This window comes from Engraulis encrasicolus, chromosome 10, assembly GCF_034702125.1.
Source record: "Engraulis encrasicolus isolate BLACKSEA-1 chromosome 10, IST_EnEncr_1.0, whole genome shotgun sequence".
Classification (NCBI taxonomy): domain Eukaryota; kingdom Metazoa; phylum Chordata; class Actinopteri; order Clupeiformes; family Engraulidae; genus Engraulis; species Engraulis encrasicolus.
This window is the reverse complement of record NC_085866.1, coordinates 43189757-43206642: the sequence shown is the minus strand read 5'-3', so window position 1 is coordinate 43206642 and position 16886 is coordinate 43189757. Positions and strand designations below refer to the sequence as shown.

The window sequence follows — 16886 nt, the reverse complement described above, 5'->3', positions numbered from 1 at the left end:
TGTAAACTGTCAGTCCTGTGTATGTCTATGTCATGGCAACGGAAAGAGAGAGAACCGTAATTTCATTTTCCTTGTATGACTTGTGCATATGAAGAAAGTGAGAATAAAAGCTGACTTGACTTGACGTGACGTATTCTCCCCCAGCTCACCAGTGGCTGTACGCTCAGCTGGAGGATCATGTGCTGCTGCAGTACCTCTGCTGGAGCCTGTACCCCGCCTCCCTGTGTGCCCTCTCCACCAGCTTCTCACACAGCATCTGCCCACAGTCCGCAGGTCAGCAGCAGGGACAGAGCTATTAGGGCGGGGGCTAGTGGGGCTCTTGCCCCCGGGCAGAGGGCCCTCTTGCATTGGTGGTGGAAAAGCCAGAGCCGTCTAATAAGAGAGTTACGTCACTCCCATAGACCTCAATGGCCAATCTTTCCACATCAATGGCGGCTCTCACATGTAGATCACCATTGACTTTAGTTCCAATAGAAGTAGTTACTTAGTTCCAGGAGGTGGCTGTAGAACACAGAAAATGTGGTAAAGGTAAATGTTATTCGTTTAGAAAGTTGCTGTTTAGAAATATTTGAATCTATACGTGAATCACATCACCAATCGACCTCCTGGTCCCTGGTTGACACAACTCTCTTATTAGACTGCTCTGGGGAGAATCTTGATCTTGGCAGGCTGTATGGAGGGCCCAATCAGTGTTTTGACCTGTGGCCCTGCATTCAATTGTTTTGTGGCTGTCCCATGGTTACACAGGAATGGAATATCAATATGTACCGTGCTGTATGATCATAATGTCAAATGACTATATGAAAAGTTGAACTTTTCTCGAACTGTTTTGACCAAGGTGCTCCATAAACCTGAAAACATCTCTATTTCAATGGCATGTCCACAGAGGATTTTAAAATTGCTATCATGGAGTGCCTTTGTCAAAAAAAGTTCCTTTGTCCTTAACCTTGGACCAAAAAGCATCAAGATTTGTTGTCTTATTTCTGAAGGGACTTAGCACGCCTCTGACACAAAAACAGTTGTATCATGTTGATATCCTTCTTAAAAATGGATTTATGTAAAGACTGACTTTATTGCTACTGCAACATTTTCCATTGCCTGTTTAGAATCACCTTCTGGAGAAAAGCAAGAAGGCAAAGAAGGGATTTAAATTCAATACTATTCGCTGTGGGTTTTTGTAAGGTCCTAATGTTTGCTTGCAGAAATATTACACCTTAGACACATGAAACCACAGAACGGAATTGGAGGGCCCCTTTAATCCATGCAGCATAGCCATGGTGTTAAATATTGAAGAGTGTACTGTGGCCATTCACACACACACACACAGACACACACACACACAGACGCACACACACACACACACACACACACACACACACACACACACACACACACACACACACACACACACACACACACACACACACACACACACACACACACACACACACACACACACACACACCATTACACAACAGTGTGGACGTAGTGGACTTGAGATACATAGATATGCCTGTGTGTGTGTGTGTGTGTGTGTGTGTGTGTGTGTGTGTGTGTGTGTGTGTGTGTGTGTGTGTGTGTGTGTGTGTGTGTGTGTGTGTGTGTGTGTGTGTGTGTGTGTGTGTGTGTGTGTGTGTGTGTGTGCGCGCGTGTGCACGCCTATGTCTGGGTGCGTGTGTCTTGTCTGTATCCATCCCTGTTTGCCAGGCTCTGGCGTCCCGGAGGTGCGGTGCATGTTGGCTGGCGTGGAGCTGCCAGACTACCTGTCCATGCCACACCTGTTCGCCAAGCTGGTGGGCCTCACCTGCGCACTGGCGGCTGGCAGCACCGTTTTCCTGGGCAAAGTGGTAATTTAGCAAGTGACAGGCATGGGTTAATGACTGCCCAATGACACACACACACACACACACAACCACACCTGGGCACCATGATATGGACGCTCGGCATCATACACCAGCATGTTGCTTTGTGCTAAGTAGTCTCTCTCTTTTCCTCTTTTTCTCTCTATTGATCTTTTTCTCTTTTTCGTTCTCTTTCTTATTCTCTCTCTCTCTCTATATCTCTCTCTCTCCTTCTGTCTTTCTCTCCTCTCTCGCCATCCCTTTATTTATATTTCATTCTCTTGCTCTCTCATCTCCTTTCTGTCTCTCTGTCTCTCTCTGTCTGTCAGTCCCCCCCCCCCTCTCTCTCTCTCTCTCTCTCTCTCTCTCTCTCTCTCTCTCTCTCTCTCTCTCTCTCTCTCTTTCTCTTAGTCTTTTATTCTCTTATTCTCCTCTCAGACCCAACAACAAATCATATTTGATTCAAAGTTTGCTGTTATTTTCCTGTTTTATGCCTTGTGCATTATCTCCTTTGTGTTCCTCTGTACACCCCCAGGGTCCATTTGTCCACTTATCCACCATGCTGGGAGCGTACTTACACAGCCTTTGTACTTCTGCAGCCGGCGAGGAAGAGGTATTCTGCCTGTCGTAATGGAATCTCTAACATTCACCTGTCTGAAAGCCCCAATCACCCATAATGTGGTCAAATGCTCTGCTCTGCTCTGCTCTGCTCTGCTCTGATCCTGGCTCTGTCGTGTCCTGTCTCTTATAGCAGAGGCCCAAACAAGAGATGCTGGTGGTGTCTGCTGCCGTCGGGGTGGCAAGCTGCTTTGGAGCCCCCGTCAGTGGTACGGTAGAGTTTTGAGGAAACGAGAGAAAGAGAGAGAGAGAGAGGACGAAGGAGGGAAAGAGAGATGGCTGACAAGAACCCAAGGGGCGTTAGGGAGCAGTTGGGGGGCGTTGAGAGGGATGGAGCTGAGAGGGGGGTTGCTCAGTTGCCATTGGGAGGCTTTAGTCTATTTTATTGTTTAACACTAACAGGGGCATTGGTAAGCTTATGATGAGGTCAACGGGGTGTTGGTAAACTCATGATGAGACCAAGGGGCGTTGTTCAAAAAAGGTTGAGAACCACCGAGTAGAGAGGAAGAAAATGCACCTCCCTCCCTGACCTCAAAACATATTGCAAAGTATTTTTCTAGCATGCTGAGAGAGAGTCAGAGTTGAGAGAGTCCAAACAAGACAACAAAATGAAAACTCATGAATGAAAGCATCTATTTTGGCTGCATGTTTATGTATGAAGAGGCATTTTTGAAATGGCAGAAGTTTACTTTCTCAGTCTGGTATTGCCTGGTATTGAAAGAGAGGCACTGTGTCTGCCTCCTCTATCACGTCTGCCACAGCCTCTCTGATGCACACGTCAACTATCAGATTGTTATTGTCATTCTTGTGTGAAATTGATATGTTGTGCTGAATCTCCTTTTTCCTGAATGGCTTCCTTGTGTATCCAATTGGTTTCTCTGTCTCTCTGTTCCTACCTCACTTTTCACTCGTTCCCTCTCTTTCATCTCTGTCTCTTGCTCGCTATCTCTCTTTCCCTCAATCATTCTCTCTCTCCTTCTCTCTCCCTCTCTCTCTCTCTCTCTCTCTCTCTCTCTCTCTCTCTCTCTCTCTACCTGTATTCTCTTTCTCTCACATCATCTCTTTATTTATCTATCATCTTCTCTCACTCTCCTCTCTCTCTCTCTCTCTCTCTCTCTCTCTCTCTCTCTCTCTCTCTCTCTCTCTCTCTCTCTCTCTCTCTCTCTCTCTCTCTCTCTCTCTCTCTCCATCCCAGGAGTGCTATTCAGTGTGGAGGTGATGGGCAGCCATTATGCGGTGAGAGATTACTACCCCAGCCTGCTGGCCGCGGCCTGCGGGGCACTCACCTTCCGCCTGCTATCTGTCCTTAGTAGGGAGCAGGGTGAGTGCAGTGTGCTGAATAGACCACTCTTTTTTCTTTTCTTTTCTTTTTGCAGGTTTTTGCCTTTTTTATGAGTGGCCCTTTGAAAAGGTGCAATATAAGATGGGGAGATAGAGAGATGGGGCAGGGTATTTTTATATTTATTAAAATTTTGTTTAACCAGGAAAGGTCCTGTTGAGTCACAAGTGACTCATCTTTCAGGGAAGTTAAAAGTTAGAAGTAAAAAAAAAAAACAGCCCTGTCGTGGCCAACCGGTAGGGCACTCCCCTGCCATGCTTCTGACCCCGGTTCGATTCCCGGCCCGGGTCATTTACTGACCCTTCCCCATCTCTCTCTCCCAATTCGCTTCCTATCCACCTCTCACACTGTCCTATCAAATGAAGTCGAAAAAGACAAAAAAATCTTGAAAAAAACCCTCAAAGACGGAGGACAAAACTACCAAGACACTAGACAATGAACAGACTACAATACATACAAAGCAGTGACATATGTTGGGATATGACCCAGGCTGGACTCGAACCCTCTCGAGTCCCCATGGGCATGCAAGCCCATATACAGTATGGACATGCATTATCAGACTGCCACCCATATACAGCACCCCCCTGCAGTAGACCCCTCTGGTGCCCCCTGTAGGACAGATGGATCCAAAGCAGCCTCCAGGAGCAGTGGGAGGGTTTGTAATCAGATTTCCTAAAACCGAATCAGCACTCTCAGGGTCCATGTCTCCCCAGCGGCCATATAATGGAAACACTGAAGGGTTCAATTGTAATCGAATTCTGCCGGTATTGAATTGAAAATAATCACATCATTTATTACAGTTTGCTTTCTGTTAAAGGCGGGGAGATGAGAGGGGGGTGGTGGGGGTTACGGGGCGGCGGCTTTTGAATTGGCAGTGGTGAGACACTGATGATAGGAATGATGATCTGATGATTGGAAAATATGATGGACATTTTTTTTTGTCTGTGGCCTTTAACAGAGACTGTGCAGGCGTTGTTCAAAACCTCTTACTCCTCCAACCTGCCTTTTCAACCTATAGAGATACTGGCCTTTGCCGCTCTGGGGTAAGTCTGGAGTCACGACGGAAAAAAATACTATAAACCATCTCCACCAGCTGCACCGCCGAACACCACTGAATACTCTTTTCCTCCTACCCTCATGGCTCCCCTACTCCAATATTAAACCTTTTGTTTAACACGCTAGAGTAGCAGATGCTTGCTGATGCATTTTGTTATTGGTGTAGCGATGTTTTGGCCCTAGGCTTGGGGAATATCTTTCCCACATTGCCATCTTGATATGTGTTGTTGTTTTATTAAGTTTTGTTAAGGTCGTCATACTGACTATAATGGTCCTATTGCTGGAAATGTATTTCGGCGTCCAGACAGCCTAGAGCATGTTCCATTTCATTATTCTACAATTTCATCCAGGTTCCAGATTCCTGGCCATCATTTCCATCCGTTTTTGTTGTTGCTGTTGCTCAGGTTGCTGTGTGGCGCTTTGGGCTGCCTCTATTTGTTCTGCCATCGCTGGGTCCTGCAGTTCGTGAGAAGCAACGCATTCCTCTCCAAAATCATTGCCACCGAGTTGAGTATCTTCTGCATCATTGATGAAATCGCTGGAAATTATTTATATGTGGTCTATGCTTGGATAAGTCATGTTGCCAATGTGCTTACACCAGGTTTCTGTTTCTCTCTTTGTGTGTGTGTGTGTGTGTGTGTGTGTGTGTGTGTGTGTGTGTGTGTGTGTGTGTGTGTGTGTGTGTGTGTGTGTGTGTGTGTGTGTGTGTTTATGTGTTGCTAGGAAGGCTCTGTATTCAGGTGGCATTGTATTCCTCCTGGCATCTGCAACATTCCCGTTTTCTGCGGGATATTTCATGGCTGCCAAGGTATATTTGCTGTAGCCTACTATACCAATGTTGCAAAAATCTTTCTTTCTTTCTCTCTCTCTCTCTTTATCTCTCTTTCTTTCTCTCTTTCTTTCGTTCCCCCCCCCCTCTCTCTCTCTCTCTCTCTCTCTCTCTCTCTCTCTCTCTCTCTACCTCACCCTACCCTGAACCCCAATTTTTTTCCATGCGTTTCTGAGTGAGTGAAGGATTATGTGTTGATGTGTTGAAGTGTATTTGTGTGGCTGTGGTGCCTCTCCCATCATTCTCTGTCTGTCTGCACCTCTTTCTTTGTGTGTGTGTTTGTGTGTTTGTGTGTGTGTGTATGTGTGTGTGTGTTTGTGCATGTGTGCGTGTGTGTGTGAGAGAGACTTCGTTTGTTAGTACATACATCCATTCCCTGGACCTCCTCCTGTCCGTGCGCATGTGTGCGCGTGCGTGTGTGCGTCTTTGCATGTGTGTGTGCGTGCGTGCGTGCGTGCGTGCGTGCATGCGTGCGTGCGTGCGTGCGTGCGTCTGTGCGTGCGCGTGTGTGAGACATTGTTTGTTTGTACATATACATCCTTTCCCTGGACCTCCTCCTGTCTTATCCCCCTTTCATCCCTCTGAATCCCCCCTCCCCACCCCACCCCCCACCAACCCCCCCACCCCCAGCTCTCCATGAGCCAGCTCCTCTCCTCACTCCTGGAGGAGACTCAGTGGAACACGGCATCCCAGAATGCATCTGTGCCGCGGGGGGCCGGAGCTGGAGATTTGCTTTGGCAGGCTTGGAGTCCATCCGGAACCACCATCTTCGTCACGCTCTTGCTCTTTCTTTTCATGAAGGTACATTGCTGAAATAAAACATATACAGACGCAGGCCATCATGCACAACCACTGAAAACACACAGTGATGCAATTATATGAAATGGAGTCCACACAGCTTGTCCACATCGTTTATGCTGATCAAATTGCGCTGTTTATCTCTTGTCTGGGAAACACAACAAACACACAAGCTCTGGATGCTGGTCTTGGCGTGTACTCTGCCCCTTCCTGCTGGATATTTCATGCCTGTCTTCATCTATGGTACGTGAGAAGGAACCTCTAACACTCAATATTTATTGCCCACACTTGTTATTTTTTTTGTTTTTTTTTACATAATGCTTATCAGAGTCACACACACACACGCACACGCACACGCACACGCACACACACACGCACACACACACACACACACACACTCTCTCTCTCTCTCTCTCTATCTCTCTCTCCCCGCCCCCCTTGTGTATGCAATTTGTCTCTCCGTCACTCTTACACTTCTCTGTATCTCATACTCAATATCCCTGTCTGTCTCGTTTTCTTCCTCCCTCCCTCCCTCCATATCTCTCTCTCTCTCTCTCTCTCTCTCTCTCTCTCTCTCTCTCTCTCTCTCTCACACACAGCATCTTGGGACTGCTATTGTTTGGCTTGGTTTTACTTTTTGTGCAAATTGTTATGTACTACGTTCCCTGCTTGGGACATTTGTACTCATTTATTCAAATGTGCCGTGTTGAGTACTCATGAATATGTACAGTAGTCATACCACATCTCAGTTTTTTGGCTCCAAAACTTTTTTTTCCTCAGAAGGAAGTCCCCAGGGGCTCTGGGTCTAGTTTATTTATAAGCTGCTGTTTATACTGCTGCTGCTGCTGGTGGTGTTTGTTTGCTGTGCAGGTGCCGCGGTGGGCCGCTTATTGGGTGAGGGCTTGACTCACGTCTCCACAAATGGGAGCCACTCGCAGGGGACGGCATCCGCCATAAACCCAGGGGGCTACGCTTTAGCCGGTAAACACACAATTTATCCTGACAGGCCTCGGACAAATCGAGTGCCAGCCGATGACTCAAGGGGGAGACCGGATGGCGATTGTGTGTGTGTGTGTGTGTGTGTGTGTGTGTGTGTGTGTGTGTTTGTGAGAGAGAGAGAGAGAGAGAGAGAGAGAGAGAGAGAGAGAGAGAGAGAGAGAGAGAGAGAGAGAGAGAGAGAGAGAGAGAGAGAGAGAGCGAGAATGTGTGTGTGTGTGAGTGTTTATGTGTGTTTGAGTGTGGGTGCACCAGTCAATGTGTATCTCAGAGTGTACCAGCAATCTCTTAACAACTGCCAGGGTCAGGTCAGGTGTCGTATGTCGTGTGTCAACAGGGGCCGCTGCCTTCTCCGGTGCAGTGACTCACTCCCTCTCACCCGCTCTGCTGGCGCTGGAGCTGACTGGCCAGCACACCCACGCCGTGCCCGTCCTGCTTGCCACCTTGCTGGCCAACGCGCTGGCACGCGCCCGCCACCGCCCGTCCTTCTACGACAACATCGCCATCGTCAAAAAGCTGCCACACCCTCCATCGCTGGTCAAGACCTGCCCAACGTGCGTGGTTTGAAATGATCTGATCTGCTCATTATTACATGATATATTATTGATATGATATTATATATATATATATATATTATGATATGATATATGATATTACATTTCATTATGCAGTATGAGGACACTGAAGATAAGATGACACCCCCCTGCCCACCAGCCCAACTCTTACGAAAATTGTTTATGGTTTATTGTGGTTTTACTATGATTATCATGGTTCTGCCTTGGTATGTCATGGTTACTTTAAGTACTCTGAAGCTACCATAATAGTACTATGGCTCACTATGGTATTACTGTGTATTTTTATGTAGTAACATGATTCTACCATGGTATTTCATGATTACTCTACCCTTACGAAAATCAACCATGGTTGTAATGCAGCCAGTAACCATGGTTTTACCACCATATTTCATGGTGATTCCAAGTATTATCAACCAACCATAGTTCTAGTATAGTAGCTGTCATAGTAGTAGCCCTTACAAAGATTAACTGTGGTTGTACTGTGAAAACTAATCATGGTTTTACCATAAATTTACCAGGGATTATAGTTAACCATGGTTTTTAATGTAACCATGACAACCATGGTTTGTGACTATGGTTTAACTCATGGTATAACCATAGTATACTCTTTACCATAAACCATGGTTCCCCCCAAACCACGTTTTATTGTAACCATGGTCACCCACTCAAAAAGCCCTTTAAAATCCATGGTTTTAAAAAACATGGCGGGGGAAGGGGTGCATGGTTAAAACACGAAAACCCTGAATAACTACATGTGAGTAGCCGTGTTGTAATGGCTAGGGAGTTGGACTCTAGCTCACAGGATTGCAGGTTTGAATCCTGCACTCACCATTCCGTATACCTCCATCCATGTTGTTGGATTTCAGCCATTTTGTCCCAAACGTTGTAAACCCATTTCAAAATCATTTTCCAAACTTACTATGTGTTGGCTAGAATCCAGCGTGTTCTTTTTAAAGAGTCAGAGAGCATGGTGTCCAATTCTTGATTTTAGCGGGTTTATTTATCCAAAGCATCTGGCATGAAGTTACAAATAATTAAAGCATTTTTGCATTCTGTTCTCCTGTGACCTCAAACAGCAACAGTCAAGATAATTCTGTCTTTTCCTGGTGTATCTGTCTTTTTGTAGTAGAGTGACCATCCCCCGTCTGTCTCCAAGCTGTGGGGGCTTCCACTAGCCTTAGTCTCACTGCAGGGCCAGCCCCGGGCTGGCCCGGACAAAAGGGGGCTGACGGTGATCTCATCGAAAGGGGGCTAGGTGCTAAAGATGGCCGCCGGGCCAGGTTGTGGGGCTAAGGGCCGTGTAGCAACCCAATGTAAGTAGGCTGCCGGATGTGAGTGCCCGGATATCCGCCCAAGTATATCCATGCATTTGCATTCATTTCCGCCATCAGGAATGCTTTGCGGTACCACAGCTGCCCGATGTGAGTCGCGCTGTGTCGCCTGACTATCCCTTCTATAATATGATTGTAGCCTACCGTAACAACTCGGCCTCGGCCCCCGCCACAAATATCCACCACACCACCACGGGTCCTCTGGTGTTGTGACCGTTTTAGGATATTTTTTTCATATCTAATACTTGCACATTAAGAGTGACAATTCCATCATTGATGTTTAAACGATATGTGCGAATGCAGTCATGTTGAATTTAGGGTGGCCAAACCATGCCATGTCATGAAGAACGTGCATCACATTATTTAAACAGCTCACAGTTATCCTGAGTGCCCGTGTCTTTTTGGAGATCGGAGGGTTGATGAGCAAAGAGATGGGAGAGAAATTAGTTGTGCGCGCGCGCACACATCTGCTCAATATTTAGCGTCCCGTTTGATTCTGTACAGACACTTATAAGTTTACGTAGCACAATCAAATGAATAGGCTATGTCTAAATTATAGGCTGTAGTCTCCAATGTGCCTAGTTTCGCGTGTTGTTGGCATCACCAAATAATCTGCGGCATAACTTAATATAATATATAATATGCGGCATAACTTTTCGAGTGCTACATTTAGACCGGGTAAAGTATCGAGCATGGTTTGTCCCTTCAATAGGCCTAATATTAAGAGTGTCCCGTAACAACTTCTGTAAGTAAGAGCGTGCGCGCGCGCCTCTGACTGTATAGACACGGAGGGAGAATGACTCCAATATTTATATTCAGCGCCCAGTTTAATTCTGCACTGACACTTTTAAATGTAGGCTACGTGGCACAATCAAATGAGTAGGCTATGTCTAAATGTACTAGGCAGGCTCTAGTCACTAATCTGGCTTTGTTGTTTCGGCATCACCAATAATAATGGCACAATAAGCGGCATGGTTTCGCGTGTTGTTTTTGCACCACCAAATAATAACTACACAATATGCGGCATAGCTGCTGTTTTCTAACTCAGAGAGAAGGCTATGCCCAGATATTATTTTAACTGGTAGGATATCCTGATGTTATGTTTCACTAATGTAAGGAGTAAAACTCAGAAACTTCCCGAGTGCTAGCTACATTTAGACTGGGTAAATTTTAGGCATTCTTGTGCAAAACTTTTTATTTAACATTGCGAATAGGCAGGATGATTTGCTTAGACACGCACGTGCTTCAGAGCAGCTAGAACTGTGCAAGGTGACTGCTGCAGTTTTCAGCTCAGTCCTCCTGGATAATAAAAACAAAATAGGCCTAATGCCGACGAGAAAGTCACGCCGTTATCTTCTGATGGATTCCCTTTGGGTGCCCGGTTGAGACGGTTTAATTTTCACACCCAAATCAATTCGGTTTTAAGTTATAATTTCATTTTATTTATTGTTTTATTATTTTGATGTTATTGGTCACCGGGCCTATTCTTTTGATTTGGGAGATCTGGTGTCGCCGAAACGGCGATGTGCTGTGGGCTCTTTACGCATGTCCCTTCCATCTTCAGTCAGACTCAAATCGGACCGAAATCAAGTAGCTGAGGTTAAACCGTCGTAAATACACGACCGAAATCGAGTAGCTGAGGTAAAATAGACGTAAATACTCGGGCGGATATCCGGGCACTCACATCCGGCAGCCTACTTACATTGGGTTGCTACAGGCCGTTTTCCCTGGCCCGTCGAATTCGATGGGCCATCCGGGGCCATCAAGCACCGCCGAGGCTCGGAGGCGGGGTCAACCTCTGTGTAATAATGTGGCTGCATGGGGGACTTATCGCTAAATTCTGGGCAAATTATGGTTAAGCATTAGTTTGGGGTGTTTGGCTTTCTTATGGCATAATTTCATAAGATGCAACCTTGGCACTTCTGTTTGTGTTTTTAAAGTTATTTAGCCAACATAACTTTTTTGTTGTTATCAGGGCATCATGGGCACCACTACACTTAAACTTGGGATGTCATAGCTAAGTCATGTCGGCTTTTTTCTGCTTTTAGCCGCCAACTCTTGTGCCATTATCGTGATTTGGCATGCTTTCCACTGGACACCAATAAAAAGTGTCTCACAAATACTCACACATGACATTTATGTCGGCTTATTTAGCTTTTGCGCTATTATCGCCGAAGGTCTGGTAGGCTATATCTATATCGCACGTTTCAGACAGATCGCCAAACACAGTTTGAAATTTACACAAGGGCTTTAATGTCAAATGGATGGAAATAACATGAATGAATAGACAGGTGGCACGCCGCAACGAGGGGGTGTGTCGTTATGTCCGGGGCTCATAATTTTCTATAGCAACTGCTGAAGGTGCTATGTCTCCGGGATTTGGTCTCCTTTCACATGGTAACTTATTCAATTACCTGCACATTCATGTCTCGCTATGCCCGGGGCTCATGCTTCTGTGCGCGATTGGGGGGATTAAGTGGGCATGTTCGCACGTCTCCTTCTGTTCACTCTCAGTTGTCGAGCTGCTCGTATTTTCATGCGTCTTTGTCTTCTTAACATGCGCTGCGTCCCATACAGCTTCTGAATCGACAACTTTGCCATGTAATAAAACTGTTCTTGAAAGGCAAGCCATTTTCTTTGCAGTTCTTGTCGTCTTTGTCCGTAGGCTACGAGCCAAACGGCGACCTGCTCCAGCAGAGTTTGCTCAATTTTCTTCTCCTTCTTTGTCGTTGTTCTGTTGTTGTCCTTCTGTGATTTGGGGCGAAAGTGGGCTGTGCCCGACTGACGTTTCACAAACAAGGCGTGTACCTGAATGTGCCTGGGGTCGGCTATGAGTCCGATCAGGCAAAAAATGGCCCGGGGCCGGCAGCTCCGAGCCGGCCACTCTCCTGAGCCCCGGGCGGCCCCGGGCCGCTGAAGCGCGGCTAATGAGACCAAGGCTATTGTGTCCAGGTAGACCTAGGCCCCTTGGCCAGACCTCCTGAGGTGTGTCTTGATCACACAGAGAAAGTGGGTTGGATGTGGCTGATAACCCTTCGCAAAATATACAGCATATGATCATGACCCTTATTAAACATTCTCAATGTCAATTTACAAAATGTATGCCAATATATTTTCAATGGCTGAAGTGCCCTTGAGCAAGGCACCTAACAATGATCCAGGGACTGTAACCAATAGCCTGTAAGTCGCTTTGAATAAACAAAGCCTCAGCTCACTGTAATGTAATGAATAACTATTAACCATGGTTAGTTGTCATAGTAAAACCATGGTTCAATTTTACATAGTTAAATGATGGTAAGCCATGGTTACATCCATAGTTAAACCATGGTTGAATCATAGTTAAACCAGGGGTTTACCGTGTTCAAAAAAACGTGACTAAAAACCATGGTTCAGTTCTCATAGTAAAACCATGGTCCATTTTCGTAAGGGAAGGCTATTTCTATACCAAAAACTTCTTCTAACATCAGAGCCATTATGGTACATAGCAATAAACCTGATGAGATGTCCAATTAGTATGATTAGCTACACAAATTTAGGGAGCGAAAGCAGGTTTGTGATTTCAAGTCTAGCCACTCGCCTGTTTGGAGACGAAATATGGCTTTGGGTGCACTGTCTTCAAATCAAAATGGATGAGAAATCGATCGTGGGCCGTTGGTTGCTGCAACAACCACCACAAGAGAACATTTCACGCCAGCCAGCCAGCCAGCCAGCCAGCCAGCCAGCCAGCCAGCCAGCCAGCCAGCCAGCCAGCCAGCCTCAGACACTCTCTCAGGCTGTGCCAGCCGGCCGTCCCGCCTGCCCCGCCGGCCGGACATTGATTCCTCCTAATATCACATTGCCCTTTTTTTCTCCAGGCTGTTATCTGTGCGGCTGGGGCAGGTCATCAGAGCGCCCATGACTGTACTGGAGAGCCAGTCAGGGTGGACCGCCGTCCAGCAGCTTCTCCACTCAAGCCCCGCAGAGAGCACATTTCCAGTAGTGGACTCTCACGGTCAGTTAAGCTCCCAATTTCAACCTCCTAACCGTTCCATCACCTGTCAAAAACAGAAGAAGGTTCAGGGGAGATGAATGATGGGTAATCCACTGTAGACATTTCGTGCCAGTAACAGTGAAGGCACCTGGCCGATAGATGTGAGAAAGAGACATTTTGTAGAAAAAGCCAAGTGCAAATTTAATCGTAAATAGACTGGAGAAAGAAAAGGGAGGAAGGCAGGGCATTTGAATCTGTCAATGTCGATGTCGCGCAACCATGACTGCCATTTTGCATGCATATGATCGGAGAGGAAGGGCGAGAGGAGCAAGATGGAGAGGTTTGGGTATGACCAGGGCCGGATTAAAATGGTCAGGGGGCCCTAGGGCCTATTCTAAAGGTTGCTGTGGGCCCCACTATTAGGCAAATTTCGCGATAAAATTACATACATAGTGTCATATTTTCGAGCTATAGGAATTAAGGATAACATGTCTGTCAACTGTGGAGAGGGGTATTAGCAGGATTTAAAACTGTACACAACATGACAGAGGATTTTTTTTCAATATACTGTAGCATCATGTCACAATTCTGCAATTTTTGACTTTTGGCCAAATGGGGGCCCCATGGCAGGTGGAGCCCTAGGCTGCAGTCATATCTATCCTGTGCATTAATCCGGCCCTGCGTATGACTAACTGGCTGTGATTTCGTGCTTATCATGATTTTACACCTGCTCCCTTGCCTTGCCTGTCGCAGAGTCCGGGGTCTTGCTGGGCTCCGTGAGCAGACTGCAACTGGAGGCTTTTCTGGATAGTCACAGGGATGGGGTAAGTGCAGAGAGGCTGATGGTACTGTGACCAGACGTCAGAAGAGATTTCTGGGAACCCTTATGTCCCTAAAGGTGTTGGTTTGACCCTCGTAAAATACAAGTTTCTCACAGTCAAGTATCACACACATTCAGAGAGTTAACACAAGGTGCTGGGTCAAGGTGCAAGTTCAAGTAGAGCCAATGAATGCCCATTCTTCTCTGGGGTCTGGGCAGTGTCTGAGACTGTGTTTTTTTTCTCTTTTTGGCTAATGTATTTTATACAGAAATGTGAGAGGCATATCAATACCTCCACAGACTAAAGTAAAGCAGCACAAAGACCAGCCTTCATATCTTCCACATTATTGATTCAGAACATGGAGCAACCTGCCTGCAGATTGTTTTGCTTTGTGTTCACATCAGACTGAATCTCATACCTTTCTTTGTCACTGTAAACAAAGGGAGATTATTTTTCTTTCAACGTCTTCCTTCTGTCCAGCATAACAGCTACCTGTTTTCCAGGGACTGACTAAAACCCTGGCGGATCAATGTTCTTTTCAGCCGTTGAAAATCCAGATATCTACGGATGCCACACTGAAGCAGGTGGGTCACATGCTAGCATGCTAATGAGCATGATTGGTTATGAGTGGTTATATGAGTAGCTTTCAAAGGAGAAAATTTGTATGCAACTAAGCTTAGACTTTGAGGGCCATTCACTTTTCAGCTTTCACTTAAAGTCAAAAAGCCCAGTTCCGTGCATGTTAACGCCTTTGACTGTCAATCATGATCTCAAATGTCCCCATTATTTTAATGGTAGGCCTATGTTTGTGTGAGACAGAAGATGTGCTAAAGCCTATGAGGAGCATGTTAGCATGGTAATAAGTAAGGTCACATGGCGCTATTCCGACATGCTGCTATTCCGACATTGATGTCTGTTGTCTGAATACCGGCACATTTCCCACTGAGATAGACCATGTCTGGTAGCATGTCATGTCCAACGCCTCTTTGGTCCGATGAGTCAATATTCTGAAAATTTCCCATTGATCCTACAGCCCACTAACTCAAAAGAATTAAATTAAACCCTTTGCTCCGACAGCTCAATGTTCCGACCAATGGCTGTTTGGGGTTGGTCATCATCCCAGGTCGTATGTCCTGCTTTTCCCGGTGCCAAGTAGACTCAGCTGCATGCGCTGCGACGAACACATAGATGCCGTCTGAGTTGGTCTAGCTGTGCCCTTACCAAAACCACCTCTAAATATAACCTGTCATTAATGCAATGTTGCCAAGTTTTACAATTGTGCCCTACCCAAAACCATCCCTAACCCTAACCTGTCAGTAGACTATGGCAATGTTTCTGAGTTTTAAATTGGTAAATTGGTAAAAAGTTATCTGAGACTAAGTGCTGTAGGATCAATGGGAAATGTTCGGAACATTGACGCATAGGACCAATGGGGCGTCGGAAAAACGAGCAGACCCCGCCATGTCTGTGCTACGTTGCTCAGCTTTTATCACTTTAGGGAGAGTAACCTTAACCCTAACCCTGACCCTAACCCTAATCAAATAGCGGCAAGTCGGATGTCGGTATAGCGGTATAAAGCGGAGTAGCGCGCGGTCCCCCCATAGGACCATGTGTTTATGTGGGAAATTAGGAAGTGTGAACAGCTGTTGATAGTCACCGCCCTTCTCTCTCTCTGTCTATCTGTCTGTCTCTCTTTCTCTCTTTCTCTCTAACTCTCTCTCTCTCTCCAGGCATACTCTGTGCTAACTGCCGTGCGTGAGAAGTGTTTGTTTGTGACTGACAGAGGGAGGCTTGCCGGGGTCATCACTTGGCCGGAGGTGATGAATTACACTTGATGTCAATGCACAAACAAGACACACACACACACACACACACACACACACACACACACACACACACACACACACACACACACACACACACACACACACACACACACACACACACACACACACACACACACACACACACAGTGACTGAGTAAAAAAGAAAACAACAGTCTAATATCTTGTACAACAACAAAAAATGGCCTACACACCACATCAATTACTATTATTATTATGTGTCTGTTCCCCACAGATCAAAAGAATAATGGAAGAATTTAGCCAAGCCGCAACAACGCCACATCACTAAACTGCTGAGAGGATGAAATCCAATCACATCCCCGCAACCTTGTCATTATCATACAGTTATAATTTCATTTCCACCGAGAGCTCTCTGAAGAAGCAACAAATAACAAACAAACACACACACACACACACACACACACACACACACACACACACACACACACACACACACACACACACACACACACACACACACACACACACACACACACACACACACACACACACAGAACATAAATAATATTCATCATTTTCAGTTTTGACGGTCTCATTATGCAGAGAAGATGACAGGCCGATTGATTTATTATTTTTTCTTCTTACCACTACCCCTTTCCTTTCATCTCCATCAGTGCTCCATTACACCAAGTGAGCCTATCTAGCACCTTATGGTTTCACAGGCCATTTGCATTGGTGTAATTCTTCATTTGTACTAGGCTCCATCTCGGCATTGCGTGAGCGATGCTGAAGATAACACAAAATGAGCCGTGTTTATTATACGCAGGCTGCGCCATTATCCTTCAGCAGACCCCAGCTGCGCAAGGGCTAATGAGTCGACAGACAGAAGTGATAACGGACATCGGCG

The 16886-nt window shown here is 46.0% G+C and overlaps 1 protein-coding gene across 1 annotated transcript in view; it reads left to right on the top strand.

The window, feature by feature from the left end:
- clcnk (chloride channel K) overlaps window positions 1-16447 on the top strand; it is a 19179-nt gene extending 2732 nt beyond the window's left edge. The window contains exons 3-19 of the mRNA XM_063207643.1: window positions 145-273; window positions 1708-1847; window positions 2377-2454; window positions 2593-2668; window positions 3655-3780; window positions 4757-4841; window positions 5259-5360; window positions 5578-5662; window positions 6314-6484; window positions 6655-6724; window positions 7352-7462; window positions 7815-8031; window positions 13238-13374; window positions 14107-14177; window positions 14678-14758; window positions 15905-15991; window positions 16254-16447. Coding sequence (XP_063063713.1) covers window positions 145-273; window positions 1708-1847; window positions 2377-2454; window positions 2593-2668; window positions 3655-3780; window positions 4757-4841; window positions 5259-5360; window positions 5578-5662; window positions 6314-6484; window positions 6655-6724; window positions 7352-7462; window positions 7815-8031; window positions 13238-13374; window positions 14107-14177; window positions 14678-14758; window positions 15905-15991; window positions 16254-16307 — 1820 coding nt within the window. The 3' untranslated portion in view covers window positions 16308-16447. The remainder of the gene's footprint in view (window positions 1-144; window positions 274-1707; window positions 1848-2376; window positions 2455-2592; window positions 2669-3654; window positions 3781-4756; window positions 4842-5258; window positions 5361-5577; window positions 5663-6313; window positions 6485-6654; window positions 6725-7351; window positions 7463-7814; window positions 8032-13237; window positions 13375-14106; window positions 14178-14677; window positions 14759-15904; window positions 15992-16253) is intronic.
- Window positions 16448-16886: the final 439 nt, after the last annotated feature.